Here is a 20,161-nt window from a genome sequence, read left to right as displayed (position 1 = left end):
AATATTCTACAATGAGTATGTATTTTGGTAACTAGAAAAATATTAATTGTTATTAAATTTTATTTTTAATCAATTATATTAAAATTTGGGAAATTCTAAATTTCTATCCATTTACAAAATGTATTTAAAGAAAAAGTGACATTTATTTAGCATCTACTCTGTCCTCAGCACAATGCCAGTTACTGTGAGTGATAGTTACATGAGATGAATAAGAACTGAGCCTCCCTTTTTAGGAGTTTTCTTCCCACTTCTACAGGTAGAACTAACACAGGAAAAAATCAGCACATGATATAAGACAGTGAGTGATTAAATATAAAGAACGATGTGCTGTGAGCCTTCATGGAAGCTGGGGAGCTTAGGGCTAGGGTAATCTTGGAGGAGATATTAACGGAATAGGGCGTTTATGGGTGGAAGTAGAACTTTCTAGAACTACATGAGCCAGGCAAAGAGACAGGAGGAAGCATAACATACATGTAGGAATAGAGACAGGATTGGCCTGCCCCTCTTTCTTTGTGTTCTGTATCGAACCTGTCACTTACATGCTTCATTTGTATAAATCCCCTCAAATTGGTGATATTCAGTTTTTTCAGTGGTCGAGACCTTTCTGTTCCTTCTCTGGTGAGTGTGCAGTTACCCCTTACTTACAGGAAATAGCCTAGCACTTCACCATTCCAACTTTGATCTACCAACTGGCTGATTCAGCATCATCTGGGAGCATGTTCATTATACAGAATTACAGGCCCCACTCCAGATCACAGAATCAAAACCTGCATTTTAATAAGATTCATGTGCACGTTAATGCTCGAGAAACTCTGATGTAGCATGCCGTGATTAGACTCACTCTTTAAGGGCATGGTGGATGATCTGGGAGGACTACATATTAACCAACACTTGAGAAGGAATATTTTTGCCAGTTTAACCATAGCAAATACCTGCTGTATACAGTGCAGAGAAGAATGAGGCATGGTTATTTGGATAAGTACAGAGGAAATTACTGTCCCATTTTGATGAAGCACAGAAATGGAGGGTGCGGGTGCTGTGTCCTCAGGGAGATGAAATGGGGCACTGTGATAGCAGAGGACCTTGACTGGGAAGGTGATGGGGCATTGAGGGCAGCTTCATCTATTTCACAGTTACATCTGTGTTGAATTACAGCTTAGTTTCCTCTTTGCTCCTTTATTTGAAGAATTCTGCTCTTTCAGCATGGTGTTCTGTTTGTTACCAGCTGAATCCTGTTTATTGGCTATGAATTCAAAGGGAGAGAAAAAGATCCAGTGGCTGATGTTATTGGGCTAGGGATGAGGTGCAGAGGCATGGAAGAACAGGTGGACAAAACCAGTAGCTATAACCCATTATGAAACGGTGATTACCTCTTTCCTATCAAGAACAGTTTTCTTCTGAGTTTTAGTTGCGTACTTGGTCTGAGTCACAGTGAAGCCTTTGAGGTTTTGTGAAGGAAAGACAGAGCTGTTGACTTCAAGTCCTACATTTCTGGTTCCCTTTTTGGCTTTTAGAAATAAAGTTTGGTTTCCTGAAGGCAAGAGGAATCTTCTTTAGGGTCCTTCAGGTCACGACCAAAGGAGACTAGGTTAAGTGAGGGCAGAGTCATGTCAAAACAAATGATAAAAGTAACTCACATGGCATGTCTTGTGAATTTTCTTTAAAGATGTATAAATTTAAGACTCTGATATGAGTGACTAAAATAAATCATGTTCAGGGGATCCAAAAAGCCAGGGAAGAATCTCTGTGATAACGGCTACTAGGCTGAGTTTTCAGAGGTGGTTGGACCCTATATTTCATCATCCTATTTTGCTTCTTGCTCAAAGTGAAAAAATACAGGACTTCCTCCAGCTTACTGGATCAACGCCCAACCACCCTTTAGAGAAATCTGTTATAGGCTGTGAGACAGAAAAGCTTATAAGGCAAGTGTGTGTTAGCTTTGCTGGATTATTTCCTTTGTTTGTCATCCTCAGATATTATTTTCTTCTTCTTTAATTTATCAACTGGAGTCATCACCAGGATATATCCAGCCATTTTAGAATCAGCACATGATGACCACTAAACATAGGAACTCATCATAGAAATAGGGCCATGGTGGTGGGATGGGGGCACTAGCGACAAGAGGGGATCACTTTCAGGGCCTGCCATCCCCACTGTATGCACCTTCATCTTAGAGCTGACTTTAAAAGCTTAATGAATAACTTAGCAAGGGCACGCAGAATAAGTTTTTTATTGTAAGGAACTTAGCCCTGGAATCCAGGTTTATGGAAGGATACCTATGGTGGTAAGATGAAGAGTCGTTTTCTACAGGGATGTCTCCTCCCCCCTTTTTTTCACTCTATATTCTCAAATTCAGTAGATATTTTTGTCCCCCTGTGCTACATTTTACATTACAGAGGTCTCAGATGATAAATTAAAGCTGTGGTGCCTCGTAGATGAAGATCCATTGACATATCTGCCAAAAGAAATATATGATCCATGCATTTTGATGAAATATTGAAGTGAATGAGTATTTTACAGTGGAAGTATTCATATCTAGATTTAAAAAATCATTTGGAAAACAGTAATGAAACATAACAATGTAGTTTTATTTTGATGAGGATAATTCTTAAGAGACAGTTTTATATAGAATAAGTTAATAATTTTTCAGTGTGTGATTAAAATCTGGTGGTGGCAGTGGTGGATTTAAGCAACTAGTGGATTGGCCTAGGTAATCTACCTCTAAGATCCCTTCTTACCCTGAGATTCTACAATGCAAATGTTGTTGAATATGTAAAGCTACAGAGTGTGGTGGCTCGTTCAGCATCCCAGATGGTTTACCCACAGGACAAGCACACTGCGCTATTTTTGTGGGAGCTTCAAAAGCTGTTTTAAAACCAGTCAGTCAATAAATATTTATATGCTATCTACTATGTGCAAGACACTGTGCCAGGAACTTGAGAAGACTCAAAGGACAAGAATCCTTTCCTCAGGAAGTTTTCAACATATTTTCTCAAATGTCTGAGATCTTCTTGTGAAATCTGTCCTAGGAAATTTTCTCCTAATAAATTCCTAAGAGCTAAAAGGTAACTTTCTAGGTAATTCAGAGAATTCTTCCTCTCTAGGAAGGAATATACAGAGAGGAGGCTTAAGTGCCATTAGTAAAAACAAAACAAAATACCTAGATGTACTCTAAGCAAGGCAATATAGAAATATCTATTTTACAAAATAATTTACACTATTTAATCAAGATACAAAGGAAGTGTGTCTGTGAATAATTCTACCAGGGCATGAAGAATAAGTCTATATGTTAGTAGTAGCATACACCAGTAGAATCACTTATACTGGGCTACTAAAGAAATTAACCACTGAGTGTTTCTCTTATTTGATTAGGATAGTGTTACCCCCAATATATTCTCTAGATCCTGCAGATTATGAGTTGGTGATGGGGTATGGCAAGTCCTACTCTTTTTATCCGATGCTCAGTCGAAGAGGGGGAGTCCTTCCCTCTCTACCTTCCTAAGTCTTGTCTCCAGGCTACTAGTTCTGGGTAAATATTCTCTCTTCCCCCATTTTTCTTCTTGAATGTGTTCCTCTGGCTGAGCTGTGTCTACCTGGTAAAGGCCATAAGAAAATTAAAAATAAAAGTTGGTAATAGTGTCTACTATTTCCAAAATACATTCTACAATGATGGTTAGGCTGGGCCAAGAGAAAAATTGGGATAGAATTTAGAGTAAATACAAAGAGGGAGTGAGATGGGCAGTCTTAAGATATCCAAATGGTATAGCAGGGGAAAAAGATAAATGGAAGGGAAGAAAGGAGTCAGAGAAAGAGATTGATTGGCAAGTGATACATTGGGAGACAGAACAGAAAGGTGAAAAGAGAGGAAGACATATGGAGAAAGTAGATGTAAAGACTAGTGATGGTTAAAGATAGCTTATTATATAAGAAGTGATAGAGAGAGAAAGATGGGGAAGGAAAAAATAGAAAACTAAACATAGAATGGTTGAAAGAAAGAAAAGGAAGGAAGATAAAGGAAATGATAGGAAAAGGAAATGATAAAGGTAAAGAAAGAGGTAGTAGAAGAAAAAATTCCAAAAGAGAATATTAACCAGGAAAAAAAAAAAAACCTGACAAAGACCAACACGAGAAAAAAAAAAAGTACAGCGCATTAGGGTTATATTGATGTATAGATCTCCATACATAAAATGGAAAGTTCATCTGCTTTTCTGTCTTGCAAAACCAGACAATTTTGCAAGTATGGAACCTTGAAAGAAAAAGGAAGAATCGGCAAGCAACGGGGAAACTAATCCAGACAAGTGGCTTCCAAGTTTCAAGGCAGTGGTGGTCATAGCCTTCCTGTTTTTTTTTTTTTTTTTTAAGTCTGTGCTAATTGGTGACAATACTAGATCTAGCAACTCCCAGAGCCCCAACCTCCTATTGCTGGAATGGGGAAAAACTTAAGGATCGCCAAGAGGGTGAGATACTTATCAAGTCTTGGGGGAAGAATGTCTGGAAACCACTGTAGAATAGCAGGTATTTTCCTTCCCCAAAGAATGCTTGATTGAGATAATACCTAGGCCTGAAGTAGTAAGCAGTCTTGCACCTGGTCCTGTGGATTGGTCCCTACTTGAAGAGAATCAAATAGAGTGTGTTCATCTGCATTAAGTGGGTCTACATTTATATTCTGAAACTGTGCCCTGGTAGCTAACTCAGCCAATGAGTTAGGAATTTCAGTAGACGTAATTGGATCCCCATCAAATGAGCCTTGCCTTCCAAAGCTAGATGGAGTTCCAGTGCTGGCGGTGTGATACTTTGTTAATTTGGAGCCAAAACATGGTAACTGAAGGATGCTAGATGGTCTCTGCTGCCTTTCACCCTCATTTCTTTGCACTTCACTTGGAATTCCTTCTGGCTTGGGACCTTCGTCACGTATACCAATAACAAGCTGCTCAGGAGTAAGATCAACAGTTCTTTCATTGAGAGGGTTGCCTTCAAATATTTGTTCCAAAATGTTTCCTTCTCCTCCAAGATCACTTTTGAGGCAAGGTGTATTCTTTGATTGAAGGGAACTGGTTTCGGGAAATGGCATAATTCCCCTTTGGCCCAACTGATTTATAGAACATGGTGTGTTCCTCTTCAGAGTGGACACGTCATCTCTGAAAGGACTTGGGTTTTGACTTTCTCCAGGCAGTCTTTTTTATGAGCTGTTTCTTTGGCCAGGTAGGATGCTTGTCAGGGAGATAGTATGTCTTGCATGCTTAGTATGACTGTCTTCTGTATACACAGGGCTGGTGTCTTGGTTCTCCCCTGGTGCAAGACCAAAAGATGGAGTGTAGTCTTGTAGAGCAAGTGGATTGTCCTTGGGCCCTGTGGAGCCACCAGCACAGCAAGGGCCTCTCTGGCTTAGGTGAAATAAATGTGCTCCTTTTTGACCTGCTGGGTAACTTGGAGGAATTAAGTCTGGGAAAGCCAAATGTTCTCTCTCTGGTGAATTTAACCTAGTGATCTACATGCCATAATTCAAATTCTCACCTTCATGCCATATTGGATTTTTCTGAAGCCCAGCTGGGGAGTTACTGGAATAAGGCTTGTTCTCCTTCTGGTATGGTGAACTAGCAGGGGCTCTGTGTAAATTTGTTGGCTGATCCCAGAAATTTCTGTTAAAATATGGCCTTCTTTCTTTCTGCTCTTGGGCTTGAATCCTGTGGTCCCAGGAGTTCCAAGAAGGAAACATAGTGCTTTCTTCTTGTCCAACGGCATTATTAGCATAATAGCCCCTGCTCTCCACCGGCCATGGTTCAGTGGGAGCTGTATTATATGATGGGAAATTCTCATCTGGGCTCCAGGGGTAAAATTCACCATAAGGGAAATCCTCCCTGGGTTTTGATGGATTGTCTAAGGAATAGGGAAGGTATCCCTTTGGTTGATTTGAGGTATATTGCTCGCTTTCATAGTGCCTAACTGTTGGGTCTCCTTTAAAGCTTGACTCCGCCACACCCCATCTACTTTGTCCTGGGAATGATTCATCTCCAGTTGGATCTATTGGGTCTTCTTCATTATAAGGGATTGTCTTTTTTGGGTCTGGAGTATTCATGGGATAGTGTGGATTTTCAGGTTGCCTCATTGTATTGGGAGAAACATCTCTTTCAGCCCATGTATTATTTCTAAGGTATGGTGAGTTTTCCCTGGGATCATAGGGGTTATAGTCAGGGTAGTAAACACGTCCTCCAGAGCCATGGGAAGGATGAGGTAAGTGTTCTTCATGCCTTCCAGGATCTTCCTTAAAAGGTGGAGAGATTTCTTGTTGGTTCCAAGTATTTCTTCCAGCAGGAAAATGTTCCCTTGCAGGGGAAGGGAATCCCTCAGGGTACACAGGCTGATATATACTGTGCTTTAATTCTGGCTGATTAATTTCTGATTCATATGGAATTCTTCTTGGCTCTAAAATAATCCCTTTGGGCAAATTCTGGCTTTGGGTTTGTCCATTAGAATTTGGAGCTCTTCTGGAATCTCCTCTCAGGTAATAAGAGTTTTCACGTTGACCAATAGAATTAAAATTTGGGACTAGCATGTCATGCTCAGGGTGAGGCAGTTTACAGTTTGATTTATTAACTCCATAGTCTTGAGAGTTTCTCCAGGGGCCATTTGGATCCCTTGTAGGAATGACTATTCTTTCTTTTTGACTTATTGGCTTCTCTCTTGGATTTTGGATGTTTTCATTGTGGCCAACAGTACCATGTTTGGGACCCAGAGGAGCAACATTGGTTCCCACAGGGTGTTTATTTGGCCCTTCAGGCTTTCTTCTGAAATTTGCTGGATTTCCTGCATAATTGGGAGAATTGCTTCTTGCAGTGGAAGCATAAGCTCTGCGATATATTGGATATCCTAGACGAACTGCTTGTTTGCCTTCCAAAGCAAAGGAGTTCCACCAGGGACCCCTTTGAATTTGTTGATTTCCGTAAAAAGGCCCATTACGTCTGTGCCCCATAATGGTGCCAGTAGGTCGCCATTGTCTTCCTGCAGGAAAACTTTGGATGTTAGGATTTGGATAATTTTCATGAATATTTGTCTGACTTGGTCCCCGTAGGGTTTGACTTCTTGGAACTCCCTGGCCTGAAACATTTACTGCAGGGCTGTTTTGAGCTGTAGGATTGCTCACAGTGTTAGACCCCTGGACACTGTTTCCTGTTGGGCTGGTGTCATTTCCACCCTGACTCCCTCTGGGATTGGGTGCATTTGACTGGGTAGAATTAGTTTCAGGAACTGTTGAATTAGCCGAAGGATCGGTGGCTGGACTCTCTGTTTTAGGAGGATCTTTTTCTTTTGGTTTTTCAAAATCTTGTTCAAACATCTCTTCTGAATAATAAGGAGGACGGCCCCCAAATCCATGATATCCAAAATATCCAAAGTAAGGATTCTGTAGGGAAGAAGATGGAAATTGATAATTACTCTTTGTTTCCCACCATGGTGCTGCTTGGAATTTTTAAAAGTGATAGTAAAAATGTTATTGGCCACATAATTTTTAAATCACCGTTGGCTACGCTTCCTTTCTTGAAATTTGATTCCTCCTTGGTTTCCATGACCCTTCTTCCTTCTGGTACTCTTACTCTCTGACCATTACTTTTCAGTTTTCTCTTCCTAGGCCTGGATTCTAAATCTAAGTTCTTTTTGTTTTTTTTTTAGGATTCCATCCTCTATCCACCTTATTCTTTTGTTCTCATTTTGCACACCTGCTTTGATCAATCTATTGCAGTCCAGTTCTTTCAATACAGATACATGCCAGTGACTCCTAAAACCATAACTCTGGCACATGATTCTCTCCTGAGGTTGAGACAGCAAGGCTGCTACACTAAAGAGTTTATGAGTATCTCCAATTGAATGTACCCAGACTGGACTCATTTTACCCAAAACCTCATTCTCTAATATTCTATATCTAAGCAGAATTCACCACTATCTACCCAGTTTCCCAAGTTTCCACTCTCTCCTTTATTTCCCCCAGATAATTAATGACCAAATCTTATAAAATCTAAACTTTCATCTTTGTCCCCTCCTCCTTTATCCCCAATACCCCTGAACTGTTGCAACAGTTTTCTTACTGGTTACTCTGGATATAATTTTACTTTCCTATAATCCTGCCTCTCCATTGCCATCAGAGTAGTGGAGGTTGGGAGTGGGTGTGTGGGAAAGTTCTGTCACTTTCCTCCTTAAATATTAAGTAAAGTTGCCTTTACCTTACAGGACAAACTCTAAACCCAGAGCATAACATACAAAGCATGGTGCCAAAGAGTGGAGCTCTAGACAAATATGGGTTAAAATCCCTATTCCACCAGTACTAATAGTATGACTCTGGGCTAACCTCAGTTTATTCATTTGTAAAATGGAGATAATAAAATAATATCTACCTCATAGGTTATCATGAGGATCAAGTGAGGTAACATATATAAAGCTCAGTGCCTGGTACTTACTAAGTGCCTGATAATAATAATATATAATATTAATAAAGATAATAACAATAATTATTATTATTTTAAATAATCATCTGGCCCATAACAATTATATCCAGCCTCACTTCCTCCCCCTTGTACTTTATGCGGTTGTAAATCACACTACTTGCAGCACTATTCACAATGACCTTAAAAAAGAAGGAAACTCTGCAATATGCACCAACATAGATGAACCTTGAGGACGTTTTGGTAAGTGAAGTAAGCCAGTCACAGAAAGATGAATGCTGCATGATTCCATTTTATGAGGTATCTAAAACAGTCAAATTCATAGGATCAAAGAGTAGAATGGTGATTGCCAGGGGCTAGGGGGAGGGGGAAATGGGGAGTTGCTAATCAACGGGCTTAACGGTTCAGTTAAGCAAGATGAATAAGATCTGCTGTAGAACATTGTACCTATAGGCAACAATATTGTCTTGTATACTTCAGCATTTGTTGGGAGGGTAGATCTCATGTTAAGTGTTCTTACTATAATAAATAATAATTAAAAAACAACTACTTTTAGTTCTCTGAGTACTCTATGTTTCAGTGCCTTTGCACATGGCTTCTTCAGATTGAACTTTCTCTTTGCCTATACATTTATCCCTCCTGGAGAACTTGATTCATCTTCAGGACTCAGCTTGAATGCTCCCTTCTCTGTCCTGGTTTTCTTGGGCAGAATTAGGCTCTACTCTCAGGTGTCCACAGCAGTATAGGCTTCTGCTTTAACAGTTATCCCACTGAATTTCAGTTGCTTATTTTTCTGGGATTCTCCCACTTGACTTTCCCATGTGAAGTTTTTGAGTGAACACATTCTTCTCATCTTTGTTTTCCCCAGTACCTTGCACAGTGGGAAGTGCTTAATAAATGTTTGTTTAATGAATGATGCAGTCATCATGAGCAGTGTCAGTTAGTATGTTCGTTAGACACACATGTGACATTTAGTTCATTTAGTTTTTCTTTTAAAAAAAATACAATCTAAAGAAAAAGTATTTTTATCCCTACTGTGGATAGAGATGAAGAGACGGATGGGTGAGGATATGTCTCGGACAGCATGCAGGAAATCAGGCAGTGTCCCCGAGAGGTGGAATGCAGATTTGTTAATACCTATGCTAATTGCCTGGGTCATCCTCTTTCACTCTCTCATGAAATGTTTGTAAAAATTTGAAGTGCCCATATTTACAATAGCCAGGACATGGAAGCAATCTAAATGTCCAAAAGAATGAAATAATGCCATTTGCAGCAACATGGATGGACCTAGAGATTGTCATACTGAGTGAAGTCAGTCAGAGAAAGACAAATATCATGTGATACCGCTTATATGTGGAATCTAATAAAAAAGGGTACAAATGAACTTATCTACAAAACAGAAATAGAGTCACAGATGTAGAAAATAAACTTATGGTTACCAGGGGGTAAGGGGGAGGAGGGATAAATTGGAAGACTGGGATTGACATATACACACTACTATATATAAAACAGATAACTAATAAAGACATACTGTATAGCACAGGGAACTCTACTCAATACTCTGTAATGGCCTACATGGGAAAAGAACCTAAAAAAGAGTGGATATATGCATATATATAACAGATTCACTTTGCTCTACACCTGAAACTAACACAACATTGTAAACCAACTATACCACAATAAAAATTAAAAAAAAAATTGAAGTGCCCATTTCCAGGTTGCATACATTTATCTGAATAATCATTTGGGATTATTTCACAATGATATATCTGAAAGCACCTTATGCTATTACTGAATAGGAATTTTCAATGTCATTATTTTAACTACCCGCCCGTCAGCCCCTCCCCCTAGAACTATCAGGTTTCCACATTTCACTGAGGACATATCACATATTTAGGGAAAAAGAGGAAGTACACTCCAAGGGTGGGGTACTGTGCCAAAATCACTACAATGGCTTTTTTTGATGACACATTGCTAGAATATTTAAATAGTGTATCACTGCATTTGGCCCCTCTCCTAGTGTGGTGTACTAAAAAAGCCATTGGATAGGTTATCAGAACACTTGGATTCTGGGTCCAGTTTATCCTCTAACTCAGTAGGTAAAACTGAATAGTAATTTAGCTTCTCTTGGCTTCAATTTATTTGTACAATGAGGTCATTAGATGATTACTTAATTCCCTTCTGGGGATAACATTCTGAGATAGATTTACTTCATTCTTGTTGACTAGTTGTTCCATCACTGTTTAGAGTCCAGCATCAACCTTGAGCAAAGGTTAGTAAGTTAGTCTTCTGAGAGAGAGAGAGAGAGAGAGAGAGAGAGAGAGGTTGATTTCTATACATGTAGAGGAGAAATGATATATCACATTTATTTTATTTTAGATTACTTGCTTGGTTTGTTTCACTTTTTAAAAATCACAGGTGCTTGAGCTACAGGTTCATGTGTTGGATTTTAACTTTCTTATTAGATAGGGATAAAAAAAAGCAGAGACTTTCAGATTGTAATTCCTAATGAGGAATGTAGCTTTGCTTGTACTTACCCCACCTTCTTCACTGCTGACTGGTGGACGTCCATAACCTGATGGTACCCTCTGAAAGGTGAAAAACACAATGAACACAGAGAAAACCACTTTCTATGCTGCCGTTTGATTGTAAAACTCAAGATTTTAAAAAATAGTTCAAGTCAGCATTAGCACTGTTGATGGCTTTTAGCTTCTGAGTCATTAGCTCTTAAAATCTAGCTATTAATAATTATGACATAACCATCAGTGAATTCTGGTAAATACAGAGCCTTCAGCTGGATCCCAGGTTATCTTACGCAAAATACCATGTGTGGCTGCATCTCCTGGCAGTTGTCCTGCTCCATCACCAGTACACACACGCGTGCGTGCACACACACACACACACACACACAGATTTGAGTGCTATTAGGATCCAAACATCTATATTAGAATATCTAATAATTGAGATTAAATAATGATGTTATTTTTTGAATGTTTACATTTAAGGTGACAAACTGACAATCCTTCCTGGATTATTACTAAAATATTTTTATAGTCAAAACCAAGGTTTATTTTCTTAATCAAACTAGGAGGTTGGGTTTCTGCTCATGGGAGGGTTGAGAAAAGCATAGTGGGAGGGTTTCAAAAAGCAATTCAGCTCCCACAGAAGTTCTACATAGATGAGATTAATAGATATTTCAGCAAGAGAATCATGTTCATCTCCTTTTTAAATCTTCACCTGGTACTGCCTTCATTTTCTTAGTTCAGTATTGCCAGTAAAAAGGATGTCACTCTTATAGGGAAAAAGAAATAAGAAACTTTTACTGCTTGAAATGAATTGTTCCTTGGTTATAAGAAGCCTTCTTGGTTATAGAGTTGTAGACAAGAAAAACTAATGCCATAGCTAAATGAAGAGTCATCAGATATTTATTGTTGTTGTTTTTGTTAGTTTAACTGCAACTGACCATTAATATTTCTTTAGTTCAATTAGTTTATTTTGTGATTCATATTTTAAATGCTTGTCATGCAATTTCAACATTATGTTTTATTTTAATGATTTTAACCTTTAAAGGATTCCTGTAATTATTATTTTGCAAGATTCTTTACAATGAAATATCTTTGTCTCGAAATAATAAGATATTATGGACAGATCTTAGTCTAATCATGGTTTTCAGACTCCATTTTGTCCCAATTTCCCCATTACATTAAATGAGGATAATCTTTGTGTTTTCTCATCTCTTGGGTGAGGAATAGTAGTGAAGGAGCACAACCTTTTGAAATTAATTCATTATCTAAGTTAGTAGTAGTGTTGGATGATTTAGGCTGTGTTCATTTCACCAATTTGAGTAAAAAATCCATTTAAAAAATTATTTTTTTCCTACATGATTACTGATGTGATGATTTTGTTTCATATTCTCTACTGATTGGCATATGGCATTCCATTTAGAATGTATGAACTCAAATTAGAGATACAACATGCTAATATTATTTTTCAATTCTAGTTTAAGGGAAAAGAACTCACAAGTGGAACATGCCATGGTGGCTGTTGATAGGGAAATAGCCCATTGCCGAATGGTGGGAATGCCTAGAAAGAACAAAAGAATCAGAGTGATGTGGAAATGAGAAGAGTAAATGAAAAATGAAACAAACTTATTAAAGACAATTATTTGGAACTTGGAAGTCTACATCTTCCTTTGCATTAAACTGAATTTTTTAAGGGCAGAGATGATAATAATAATAATAACAATTAGTATTATTGAGCACTTATGTTCTAGGTAATGTGCTGAGAATTTTATACTAGTAAGCTCATTTAATCCTCACATAACCGTAGAAGATATGTGCTATTATTATTCTCATTTCACTTAAGATTCTGAGGTTCAGAGAAATTGAGTCACTTGCCCCAAATCTCAGAGCTGGTAAATGATTGAAGCCAGGATTCAAAGCCAGGAGTGTCTTTTCATTCAAATTTGTATTCTCTACAGCTATAATAGGTCTGATAATGAAGGCTAATCGACTTAAGACAACATTTTAGAAGCTCCATGATGGATGAGATCTTGAGAAACCATCTGCCTATCTTCTTGCTTTAAGTCAGGACTACATTTATGCTATCCTGAAGCCCTGGAAGCAGTGTTAACTTTCAGAGCAATATTTTAGATCATCGAAGCGTAGATCTGGAAGGGACTTAGAGAACATTCCATTTACTCATGATGAACCTGGAGCCTAGAAAGGCAAAGTGACTTGCTCAAGATCATACAACTAATAAAGGCCGGGGTAGAATTCGAATCTCTGTTCCCTGACTTTTCTATTGGTGCTCATGTTTATACCCTGTTGCCTCTGTATTTTAAAAGGAGCTTCTCAACAGTATTTGGGTAATTTTTCATTAAATGAAGGCTAGAATAGACTCGCCAGGCAGTTTTGGATAGGTGGTGACAGCATCACCTTGGAAGAAAGTGTCCAAACTAATGATTCTGTTTTGTACATAGCGGTATCCGTGTTGAGGAGCATTGGAGGAAGTGTGTTTGTGGGGGTGGCATGGCCCTCCCAAGCCCTCTGAGGCCATTTATGACTCTGGTTTGGAATTTTGCTGGGCAAGCCTCACCTGAGGTGTCTGGGTTTCCTCTTGGGGCTGAGTTGGGGTGGGTGATGGCTGCTTTAAAGGATGCTCCGGTAGGGGCTGCTTTAGTTGAGGCTGGTTGGGTTTCTGGGTCTCTGGGGCTTGATCAGTCTTGCTCTGGTGTTTGGATGCTGAGGGAGATGAGGGTTTCTGTGGGCGCTTCTTGTTGGGTGGTGGCTGAGACCACATGGGCATCTGGTACGGCAGGAAGAGCTGAGGGAGCTGCATACCATTTCCATACAAGGGACCCAGGTGTGCCATCTGCAAGGGTAGTAAATAACAGTAAAATCACATGAGGGCTGGTACTCCAGCTCTCCCCACCCTCTTCTGTCAGTCTCTAAAACTCAGTCCAGGATCTTAAAAAGCCTATGAAGCTTAAGTCAACAATGGAAGCTTCAAGCTCATTAGCTAGCATTTTTTTTTTTTAATGCTCTCTTATACTTTTTATTTTTGTTATTTTTTTTTAATTGGAGTATAGTTGCTCTACAATGTTGTGTTAGTTTCCACTGTACAATGAAGTGAATCAGCTATAAGTATATGTATATCCCCTCCCTCTTGGACCTCCCTCTCACCCCCCTAGCTAGCATTTCTTTACATGTTTTCTTACAGAAATGAATTTCAGTCTTTCAGAAAACCAATGAAACAAAGCAAAAGGCTGAGGTGAGAAATTTCAGTTAAAGAATTCAGCTTATAATTTTCTAACTCTGAAGCCCTGACTCAGGTAAGGAGTGTACAAGTCAAGTTACAGAGGAGTTGATATCAAGTTCAAAATTCCTGTGACTTGTTACAGGCTGGATGAAGAGGAGAAAGAGCAAAAAGAAGACAAAGGAAGTGAGAGTGTTTTTTTTTTTTTTTTTTTTTAAATTAATTAATTTATTTATTTTTGGCTGTGTTGGGTCTTCGTTTCTGTGCGAGGGCTTTCTCTAGTTGCGGCGAGCAGGGGCCACTCTTCATCGCGGTGTGCGGGCCTCTCAGGAAGTGAGAGTGTTAAAAAAAAAAAAAAAAAAGAAGAGTAAAAGTTTTATGTGTGTAAATATCCTTATATGGGGCCTATGCTTCTTGATTACAGGTGAATCCTCATTAATTCCGTTTTCATTATGAAAATCTCCACAATTACAAGGTTGGCAGGGAAGCAAAAGTAGTTATAATCTGAAAATGCTAATGTATGAATTGACCTCTTACAACAGTAGTTCCCATTCAAACATTCCCTCTCTGACTTAACACCAGTCTCTGTCTCCAGGCTTCATTAATCAGTCTCTCACTGTCTATGGATGATACACACACAATACAGTGCAAATGCCATGTGGATTGATGGAAGGTGAAATTGCAAATCTTGCATTAAAATGTAGGATTTCATGACAATTAAGTTGGTAAAAATTTCAAATCACTGGCAAGTTTGCTAAAACTGAGAATGAGAGTTTGAAAAGTTGGGCCTATCAAAAGATAAAGATGAGAAAATTGACAATGATGATGATTTTAGGTGAGGGGCTTTAAAAGAGAATGACTTGAATGAAAAAGATTAAGGGAAAATTGATGAAGTCCTTGATTTTTCCCCCCAATGGGTCTCATGATCATGTTACAAAAGTCAAAAGTAACATATAGTATTATTGTACTATCATACAATTTTTTCAGAAAAATTATGCCAGAAGATTCAACTGATAATATGTTCAATATTAGTTAGTTCTAAGAGTTAGCACATAGTGGGAAGTATAAGCTAAATTTTAAAAATTAGACAAAAACTTATTTCATAATTTTAGTGTTATCTTTCAAGATAATCCAAATAAAACTTTATCCTCCTCCCAGTATTTACTTATGCTATTTTTTTGTTCTCATTATTTGTAAACATATCTTGTGTAGTCTTTTCCCAGAACAAATTTCTCTCAGATATAAAGAAGCAGTATAATTAATAAACGCTTTTTATCTACATGAAAGTACAATATTAATGAATAAGAAGAAAATTTGGTGTAAGGGGATAGGTGAAATAATTTTTTTTTCCTTGAAACTCTTATAATGGTTAATTAAAACATGTGAATAATGATTGGTGTCTTTATTAGCTAAGACAAACCTTATAACTATCTGTATATAAACAAGAAATCATTAGAAATAATATAAAGCGGAACTTACAGGTGGGGAGTTCATAAGGTTGAAGTGACCATAGCGCATCATCTGTGACAAAAGGAATCCATTTATGTGGCACAAAGTGAAAATTTTTTATTCAATAAAATCACAAGAAATAAGTTTCTGATTTTTAGATATAACAGTAATAATGTCTTTTACTAGTTATGCATGAATTTAAAATAAGTAATGAAATTTAAAAACCTCCTATGGCACTATGATTTGAGAGTTTAAGAGGCAGAGTCTCTCTGCCTCTTTCATAAGAAATTTTATATATCAGAAAGTTTTCCAGTATTCTCCTTTTTATTTTTTATTTTTTGGCGGCACCTTGCAGCTTATGGAATCTCAGTTCCCTGACTAGGGACTGAATCTGGGCCTGGCATTAAAAGCCCAGAATCCTAACCACTAGGCAACCAGGGAACTCCCTAATATTCTTCTTTTTAAATGAACTCTCAGGACAGGGCTCTGGAAAATGTCTCTCCTGAGACTGAACATACATACCTCCTCACTTTTACTGCTAAATCCAGGGATTCAGGGCATTTGCATCTGGAAGTGAGAGAATATTTGTGACAAATTCAGAACATCAATTGAAGTAAGCCCAGGAATTGTCCCCAAGCTATGCAACAATATAACATAAAGAAAAGTCCTAAATTTTTTTAATACTCACTGGCATAGCAATGGAATAACCAAGCAGACCTAGAAAGACGAGGAGAATCTTCATTTTTCCACTTGGTACGTGGAATACAAAACTGGATTTTATTTTTGAACTATGAAATAATTCTGCTGGGGGCACTTGGTGCTTATCCAGGCACTAGCCCACCTGCCTGTCAAGGAGAACACTGATATACACAGTGAAAGGGACCTCTGCTGCCATGTTTATTTTACATTTAGAAACTATTAGATAGTTATTACCTGGTACTTTTCTAAGCTGCCAAAAGGGTCAGTTAAAAAGGAAAGATAAAAGTAAGAGAGGGAGAGAGAGAGAGAAAGAGAGAGACAGACAGAAAACATTGATGCTTGAAAAGATGGCTCATAGCACTGGAATGTGAAAATTAGAAATTAGGAGTTTATCTTGAAAAATATGAATATTGGTGATTTTGAATTTCTAGTTGCTAGGCTGGTTTAGAAAGTCATAGTAGTGTCTAACTATATTCACTGTTCAGGATAATCTCAGTCCCAGTGATGGGACAATCCAAAATCAGTACTTTGAGCTACTTTCTAAGGTGCTATAGACTACATTCCATTATAAAAAGGCTTGTTATATACACTGGAATATTTTAGAATCTATGCTTTTCTTCTTTCCGCTATTGTTGTTTCTATTATTATTATTGTTATTGTTATTATTTAATCTTTTAACAAATCACTTCTACTCAAGGTCTGGTAAAAGAAATGGGAAAAAATAAGAAAAACTATAAATTTATCTCTTTGTTAGACACTTTGATTTAACATAGAGGAAAAGATAGAAACTATAGACACATATGAAGTTCGGAGATTGTTTTCATGGATTTTATTTGTCCCACTCTAGTTAATTATGCAAGGCTTGTATAATTAATACTTGTATTTATGTCTTTGAACAAGGTTTCTTCTAAAGCATTTACTTGGGTAACCCCTTAAGAAAACTCTTCCACTTGTATATATAATAGACAAAAATAAAGGTTTTAATCAGAATGATATATTTTCATCGTTTATCAGATGCAAGACAATTCCTAGCATAGTAACCAGAATATAGACACCAGTATTTGCTCATTCCTTTTGTTTCTTCTTTCATTTTCTGGGCATGAAATGCACCTAGTAGTGATTTGAGCCAATGCTCACCCTTCTACTTGCTTTCCACAGAAGCAATATAACTAGAGGACACTTCATCATTTTCTTAAACTGTAGGTTTAATGAGTTACCTTTTATATATCAGAGAAATTGGGAGAGTGTAATTAAACAAAGGAAGCAGTAATATGTAAATGCCTTTCCTACCAATTAAAGATTTTCATAATCATAGCATTGTAGAGAATTAAAAATAACTGAAACTAGTGTGCTTAGTATAGGCTACAACAACACAAGGAAGTTAATAAGGAGAATACTGGTGAATGCTTTCCTAAATCTACTTTCTAAGATTATGGCCTGAGATTTTGGGGGAACCTTTGTATGTTTAATTTCTATCTTGCTTAATCATCCATCTAATTTCTATAGTAGCAGTCACTGAGATTCTTGATAATGCTACACACTCATATAGGAAGATGTGGTCTTTTGTTTTGAAAATATAAAATGTCACTCTTTTTCTCTTTTATAAAATTAATATATTATGTTGGATGACTTTAAGATTCCTTCCAGGGGCTTCCCTGGTGGCGCAGTGGTTGGGAATCTGCCTGCCAATGCAGGGGACACGGGTTCGAGCCCTGGTCTGGGAAGATCCCACATGCCGCGGAGCGGCTAGGCCCGTGAGCCACAATTACTGAGCCTGCGCGTCTGGAGCCTGTGCTCCGCAACAAGAGAGGCCGCGATAGTGAGAGGCCCGCGCACCGCGATGATGAGTGGCCCCCGCTTGCCGCAACAAGAGAAAGCCCTCGCACAGAAACGAAAACCCAACGAAGCCATAAATAAATAAATAAATAAAAATTAAAAAAAAAAAAAAAGAATAAAAAAAGTGCAAAGGTCAAGTGGTGTGTCTGAATGGAATTAAACAGAAAAGATGAGGGGAAGGCCTATTTCCCTTCCCCCCCACCCCCCCACCGCCCCGCTGCCTCTTTGGCCTCAAGGGATAAAAAAAAAAAAAAAAAAAAAAAAAAAAAAGATTCCTTCCATCTCTAAAAGTTCATGATTGGATAAAAGTCTATGCTTAGCTGTTTTTTTTTTTTTTAATTATAATGATTGTTATGGAATACAATGACTATGTAAGTTCTTAGTTATAATATTCCATCTGTGGACTCAGATGCTCTTTTTTCTTCTGACATATTTAAATAGTGTTTTATTCTCTCAAGTGTACTTCTGATAATATTTAGTTCGACATGTGATCTGTTTGTATTAGGAAAAATAAATGAAAATACTCACCAAGTTATCTAGCTTAGGAGAAGAGGCTTCATGCCTGCACTGCAGCAGCAACATTTTTTTCACCAAAATTTTCATAAGCCTTTAAGAAAAGTATAGATTTTGCATGAGAAGAAACTCAAATATAGAAGCGAAACAAATAAATGAAGAAACTAAGAGCAAAGCTTCAGCTCTACCTTTATTAGAGATTCTTCAAACTCTCTTCAAGCTTAATCTTCTGTTGCTTTAAGAGTAGGGTGGAAGCTAAATCAGAGAGAAAATGGCCCAGGCACTGTATTTTGAGATACTTTTAGTGCAATGTTGACAAAACTTGAATGCTCAATGGGGACATGTACAAAAGCCCAGTGTTAAATGAGATCTAATTAGTTTGGAAGAAAGCTTATAAGAAAAATAAATACACCAACTAAACCAAGAAGTTTAAAGTTTTATCAGAAGATTACTGTGCAAAAATTGATTATCAACAAACATCAAAGAATGCAATCAGGAAGTCAACCAACATCTATGAATTAAGTTCATTATTTGGAACTATATTAATTATGTTGAAAATCTCTAATACTCACCCAATGCCACTTAGAAGCTCCAACATATAAAAAATAACTTTTACTTGAACTTTGCTAGCCTGTCTTTGAAATATATTCTTAATGGTCTACAGTGGAAATGACTACAAGTTGCTAAAGCCAGGGAGATCTCAAGAAGCTAGACACATTTATTTCTTAATGATAAAACAAAAATTCTTCATGAAGATGTCATGTTCTGTACCAAAAAGGCTTAAAATAAAAAGACTCCTCCTTGTCAGAAAGCTTGGGTCACATTTAAACACTGTTGTAGACCTGCACAACCAATCAGCTTTGAGAAAAATGGTTTTGCCATCACAAGAGTTTAAGGTAAAAAAACACATCCAATGTAAAATTTATAATATGTTATTATAGGAGCTGTCAAATCAAGTCTCTTATTATTATAATAACAGTCCAGGAAAATGAGCTTACAGCAGTAAGATTTAGAAGATGCTTTCCTTGATGAATTTGGGGTTTTTTAAGTATAGAAACATTGTTTATGCAAAGATATTTAGGGAACAAAGGTGAATGAATATTAACCATATGCTATTGTCATGAAGCATTGACCATGATCAAAAGGCAGGCCAAAATATGTATTTAGTTTAATATGTTTAGTTAGTATATATTTAATATATAATTAAAATTAACTGGAATGTTATGTCAACATTCAACTCAGTGACTTGATTTGATTCATATTACATAAGGTTACCAGGACATAGTGCTCTTTTTGAAGTCAATATAGGTTAGTTACTGGGGATTCAGAGTTGTAGAAGAGAAAGGCAAAATGACAAATGAACTCTCAGCTATTCATGATAATACAACCTCATGAAAATCGGAGTTGAGAAATTCGCTGAAGGAATTATGTTATGGATGTTTTTAGAAATCTGACTTTCCATAATAAAGACTTCA

At 37.5% G+C, this 20,161-nt stretch overlaps 1 protein-coding gene across 1 annotated transcript; it reads right to left on the bottom strand.

Annotated features, from left to right (window-relative positions):
* Window positions 1-4,555: 4,555 nt before the first annotated feature.
* Window positions 4,556-18,755, bottom strand: ENAM (enamelin). The gene is given in 8 exon segments (XM_061191439.1): window positions 4,556-7,399; window positions 10,970-11,020; window positions 12,453-12,515; window positions 13,530-13,805; window positions 15,669-15,710; window positions 16,161-16,205; window positions 16,327-16,395; window positions 18,702-18,755. Coding segments are annotated over 8 exon segments (3,444 nt in total).
* Between the last annotated feature and the right edge of the window lie 1,406 nt (window positions 18,756-20,161).

This window comes from Eubalaena glacialis, chromosome 5 (assembly GCF_028564815.1).
Source record: "Eubalaena glacialis isolate mEubGla1 chromosome 5, mEubGla1.1.hap2.+ XY, whole genome shotgun sequence".
NCBI classification, from domain to species: domain Eukaryota; kingdom Metazoa; phylum Chordata; class Mammalia; order Artiodactyla; family Balaenidae; genus Eubalaena; species Eubalaena glacialis.
This window is presented reverse-complemented; position numbering and strand designations above follow the sequence as displayed.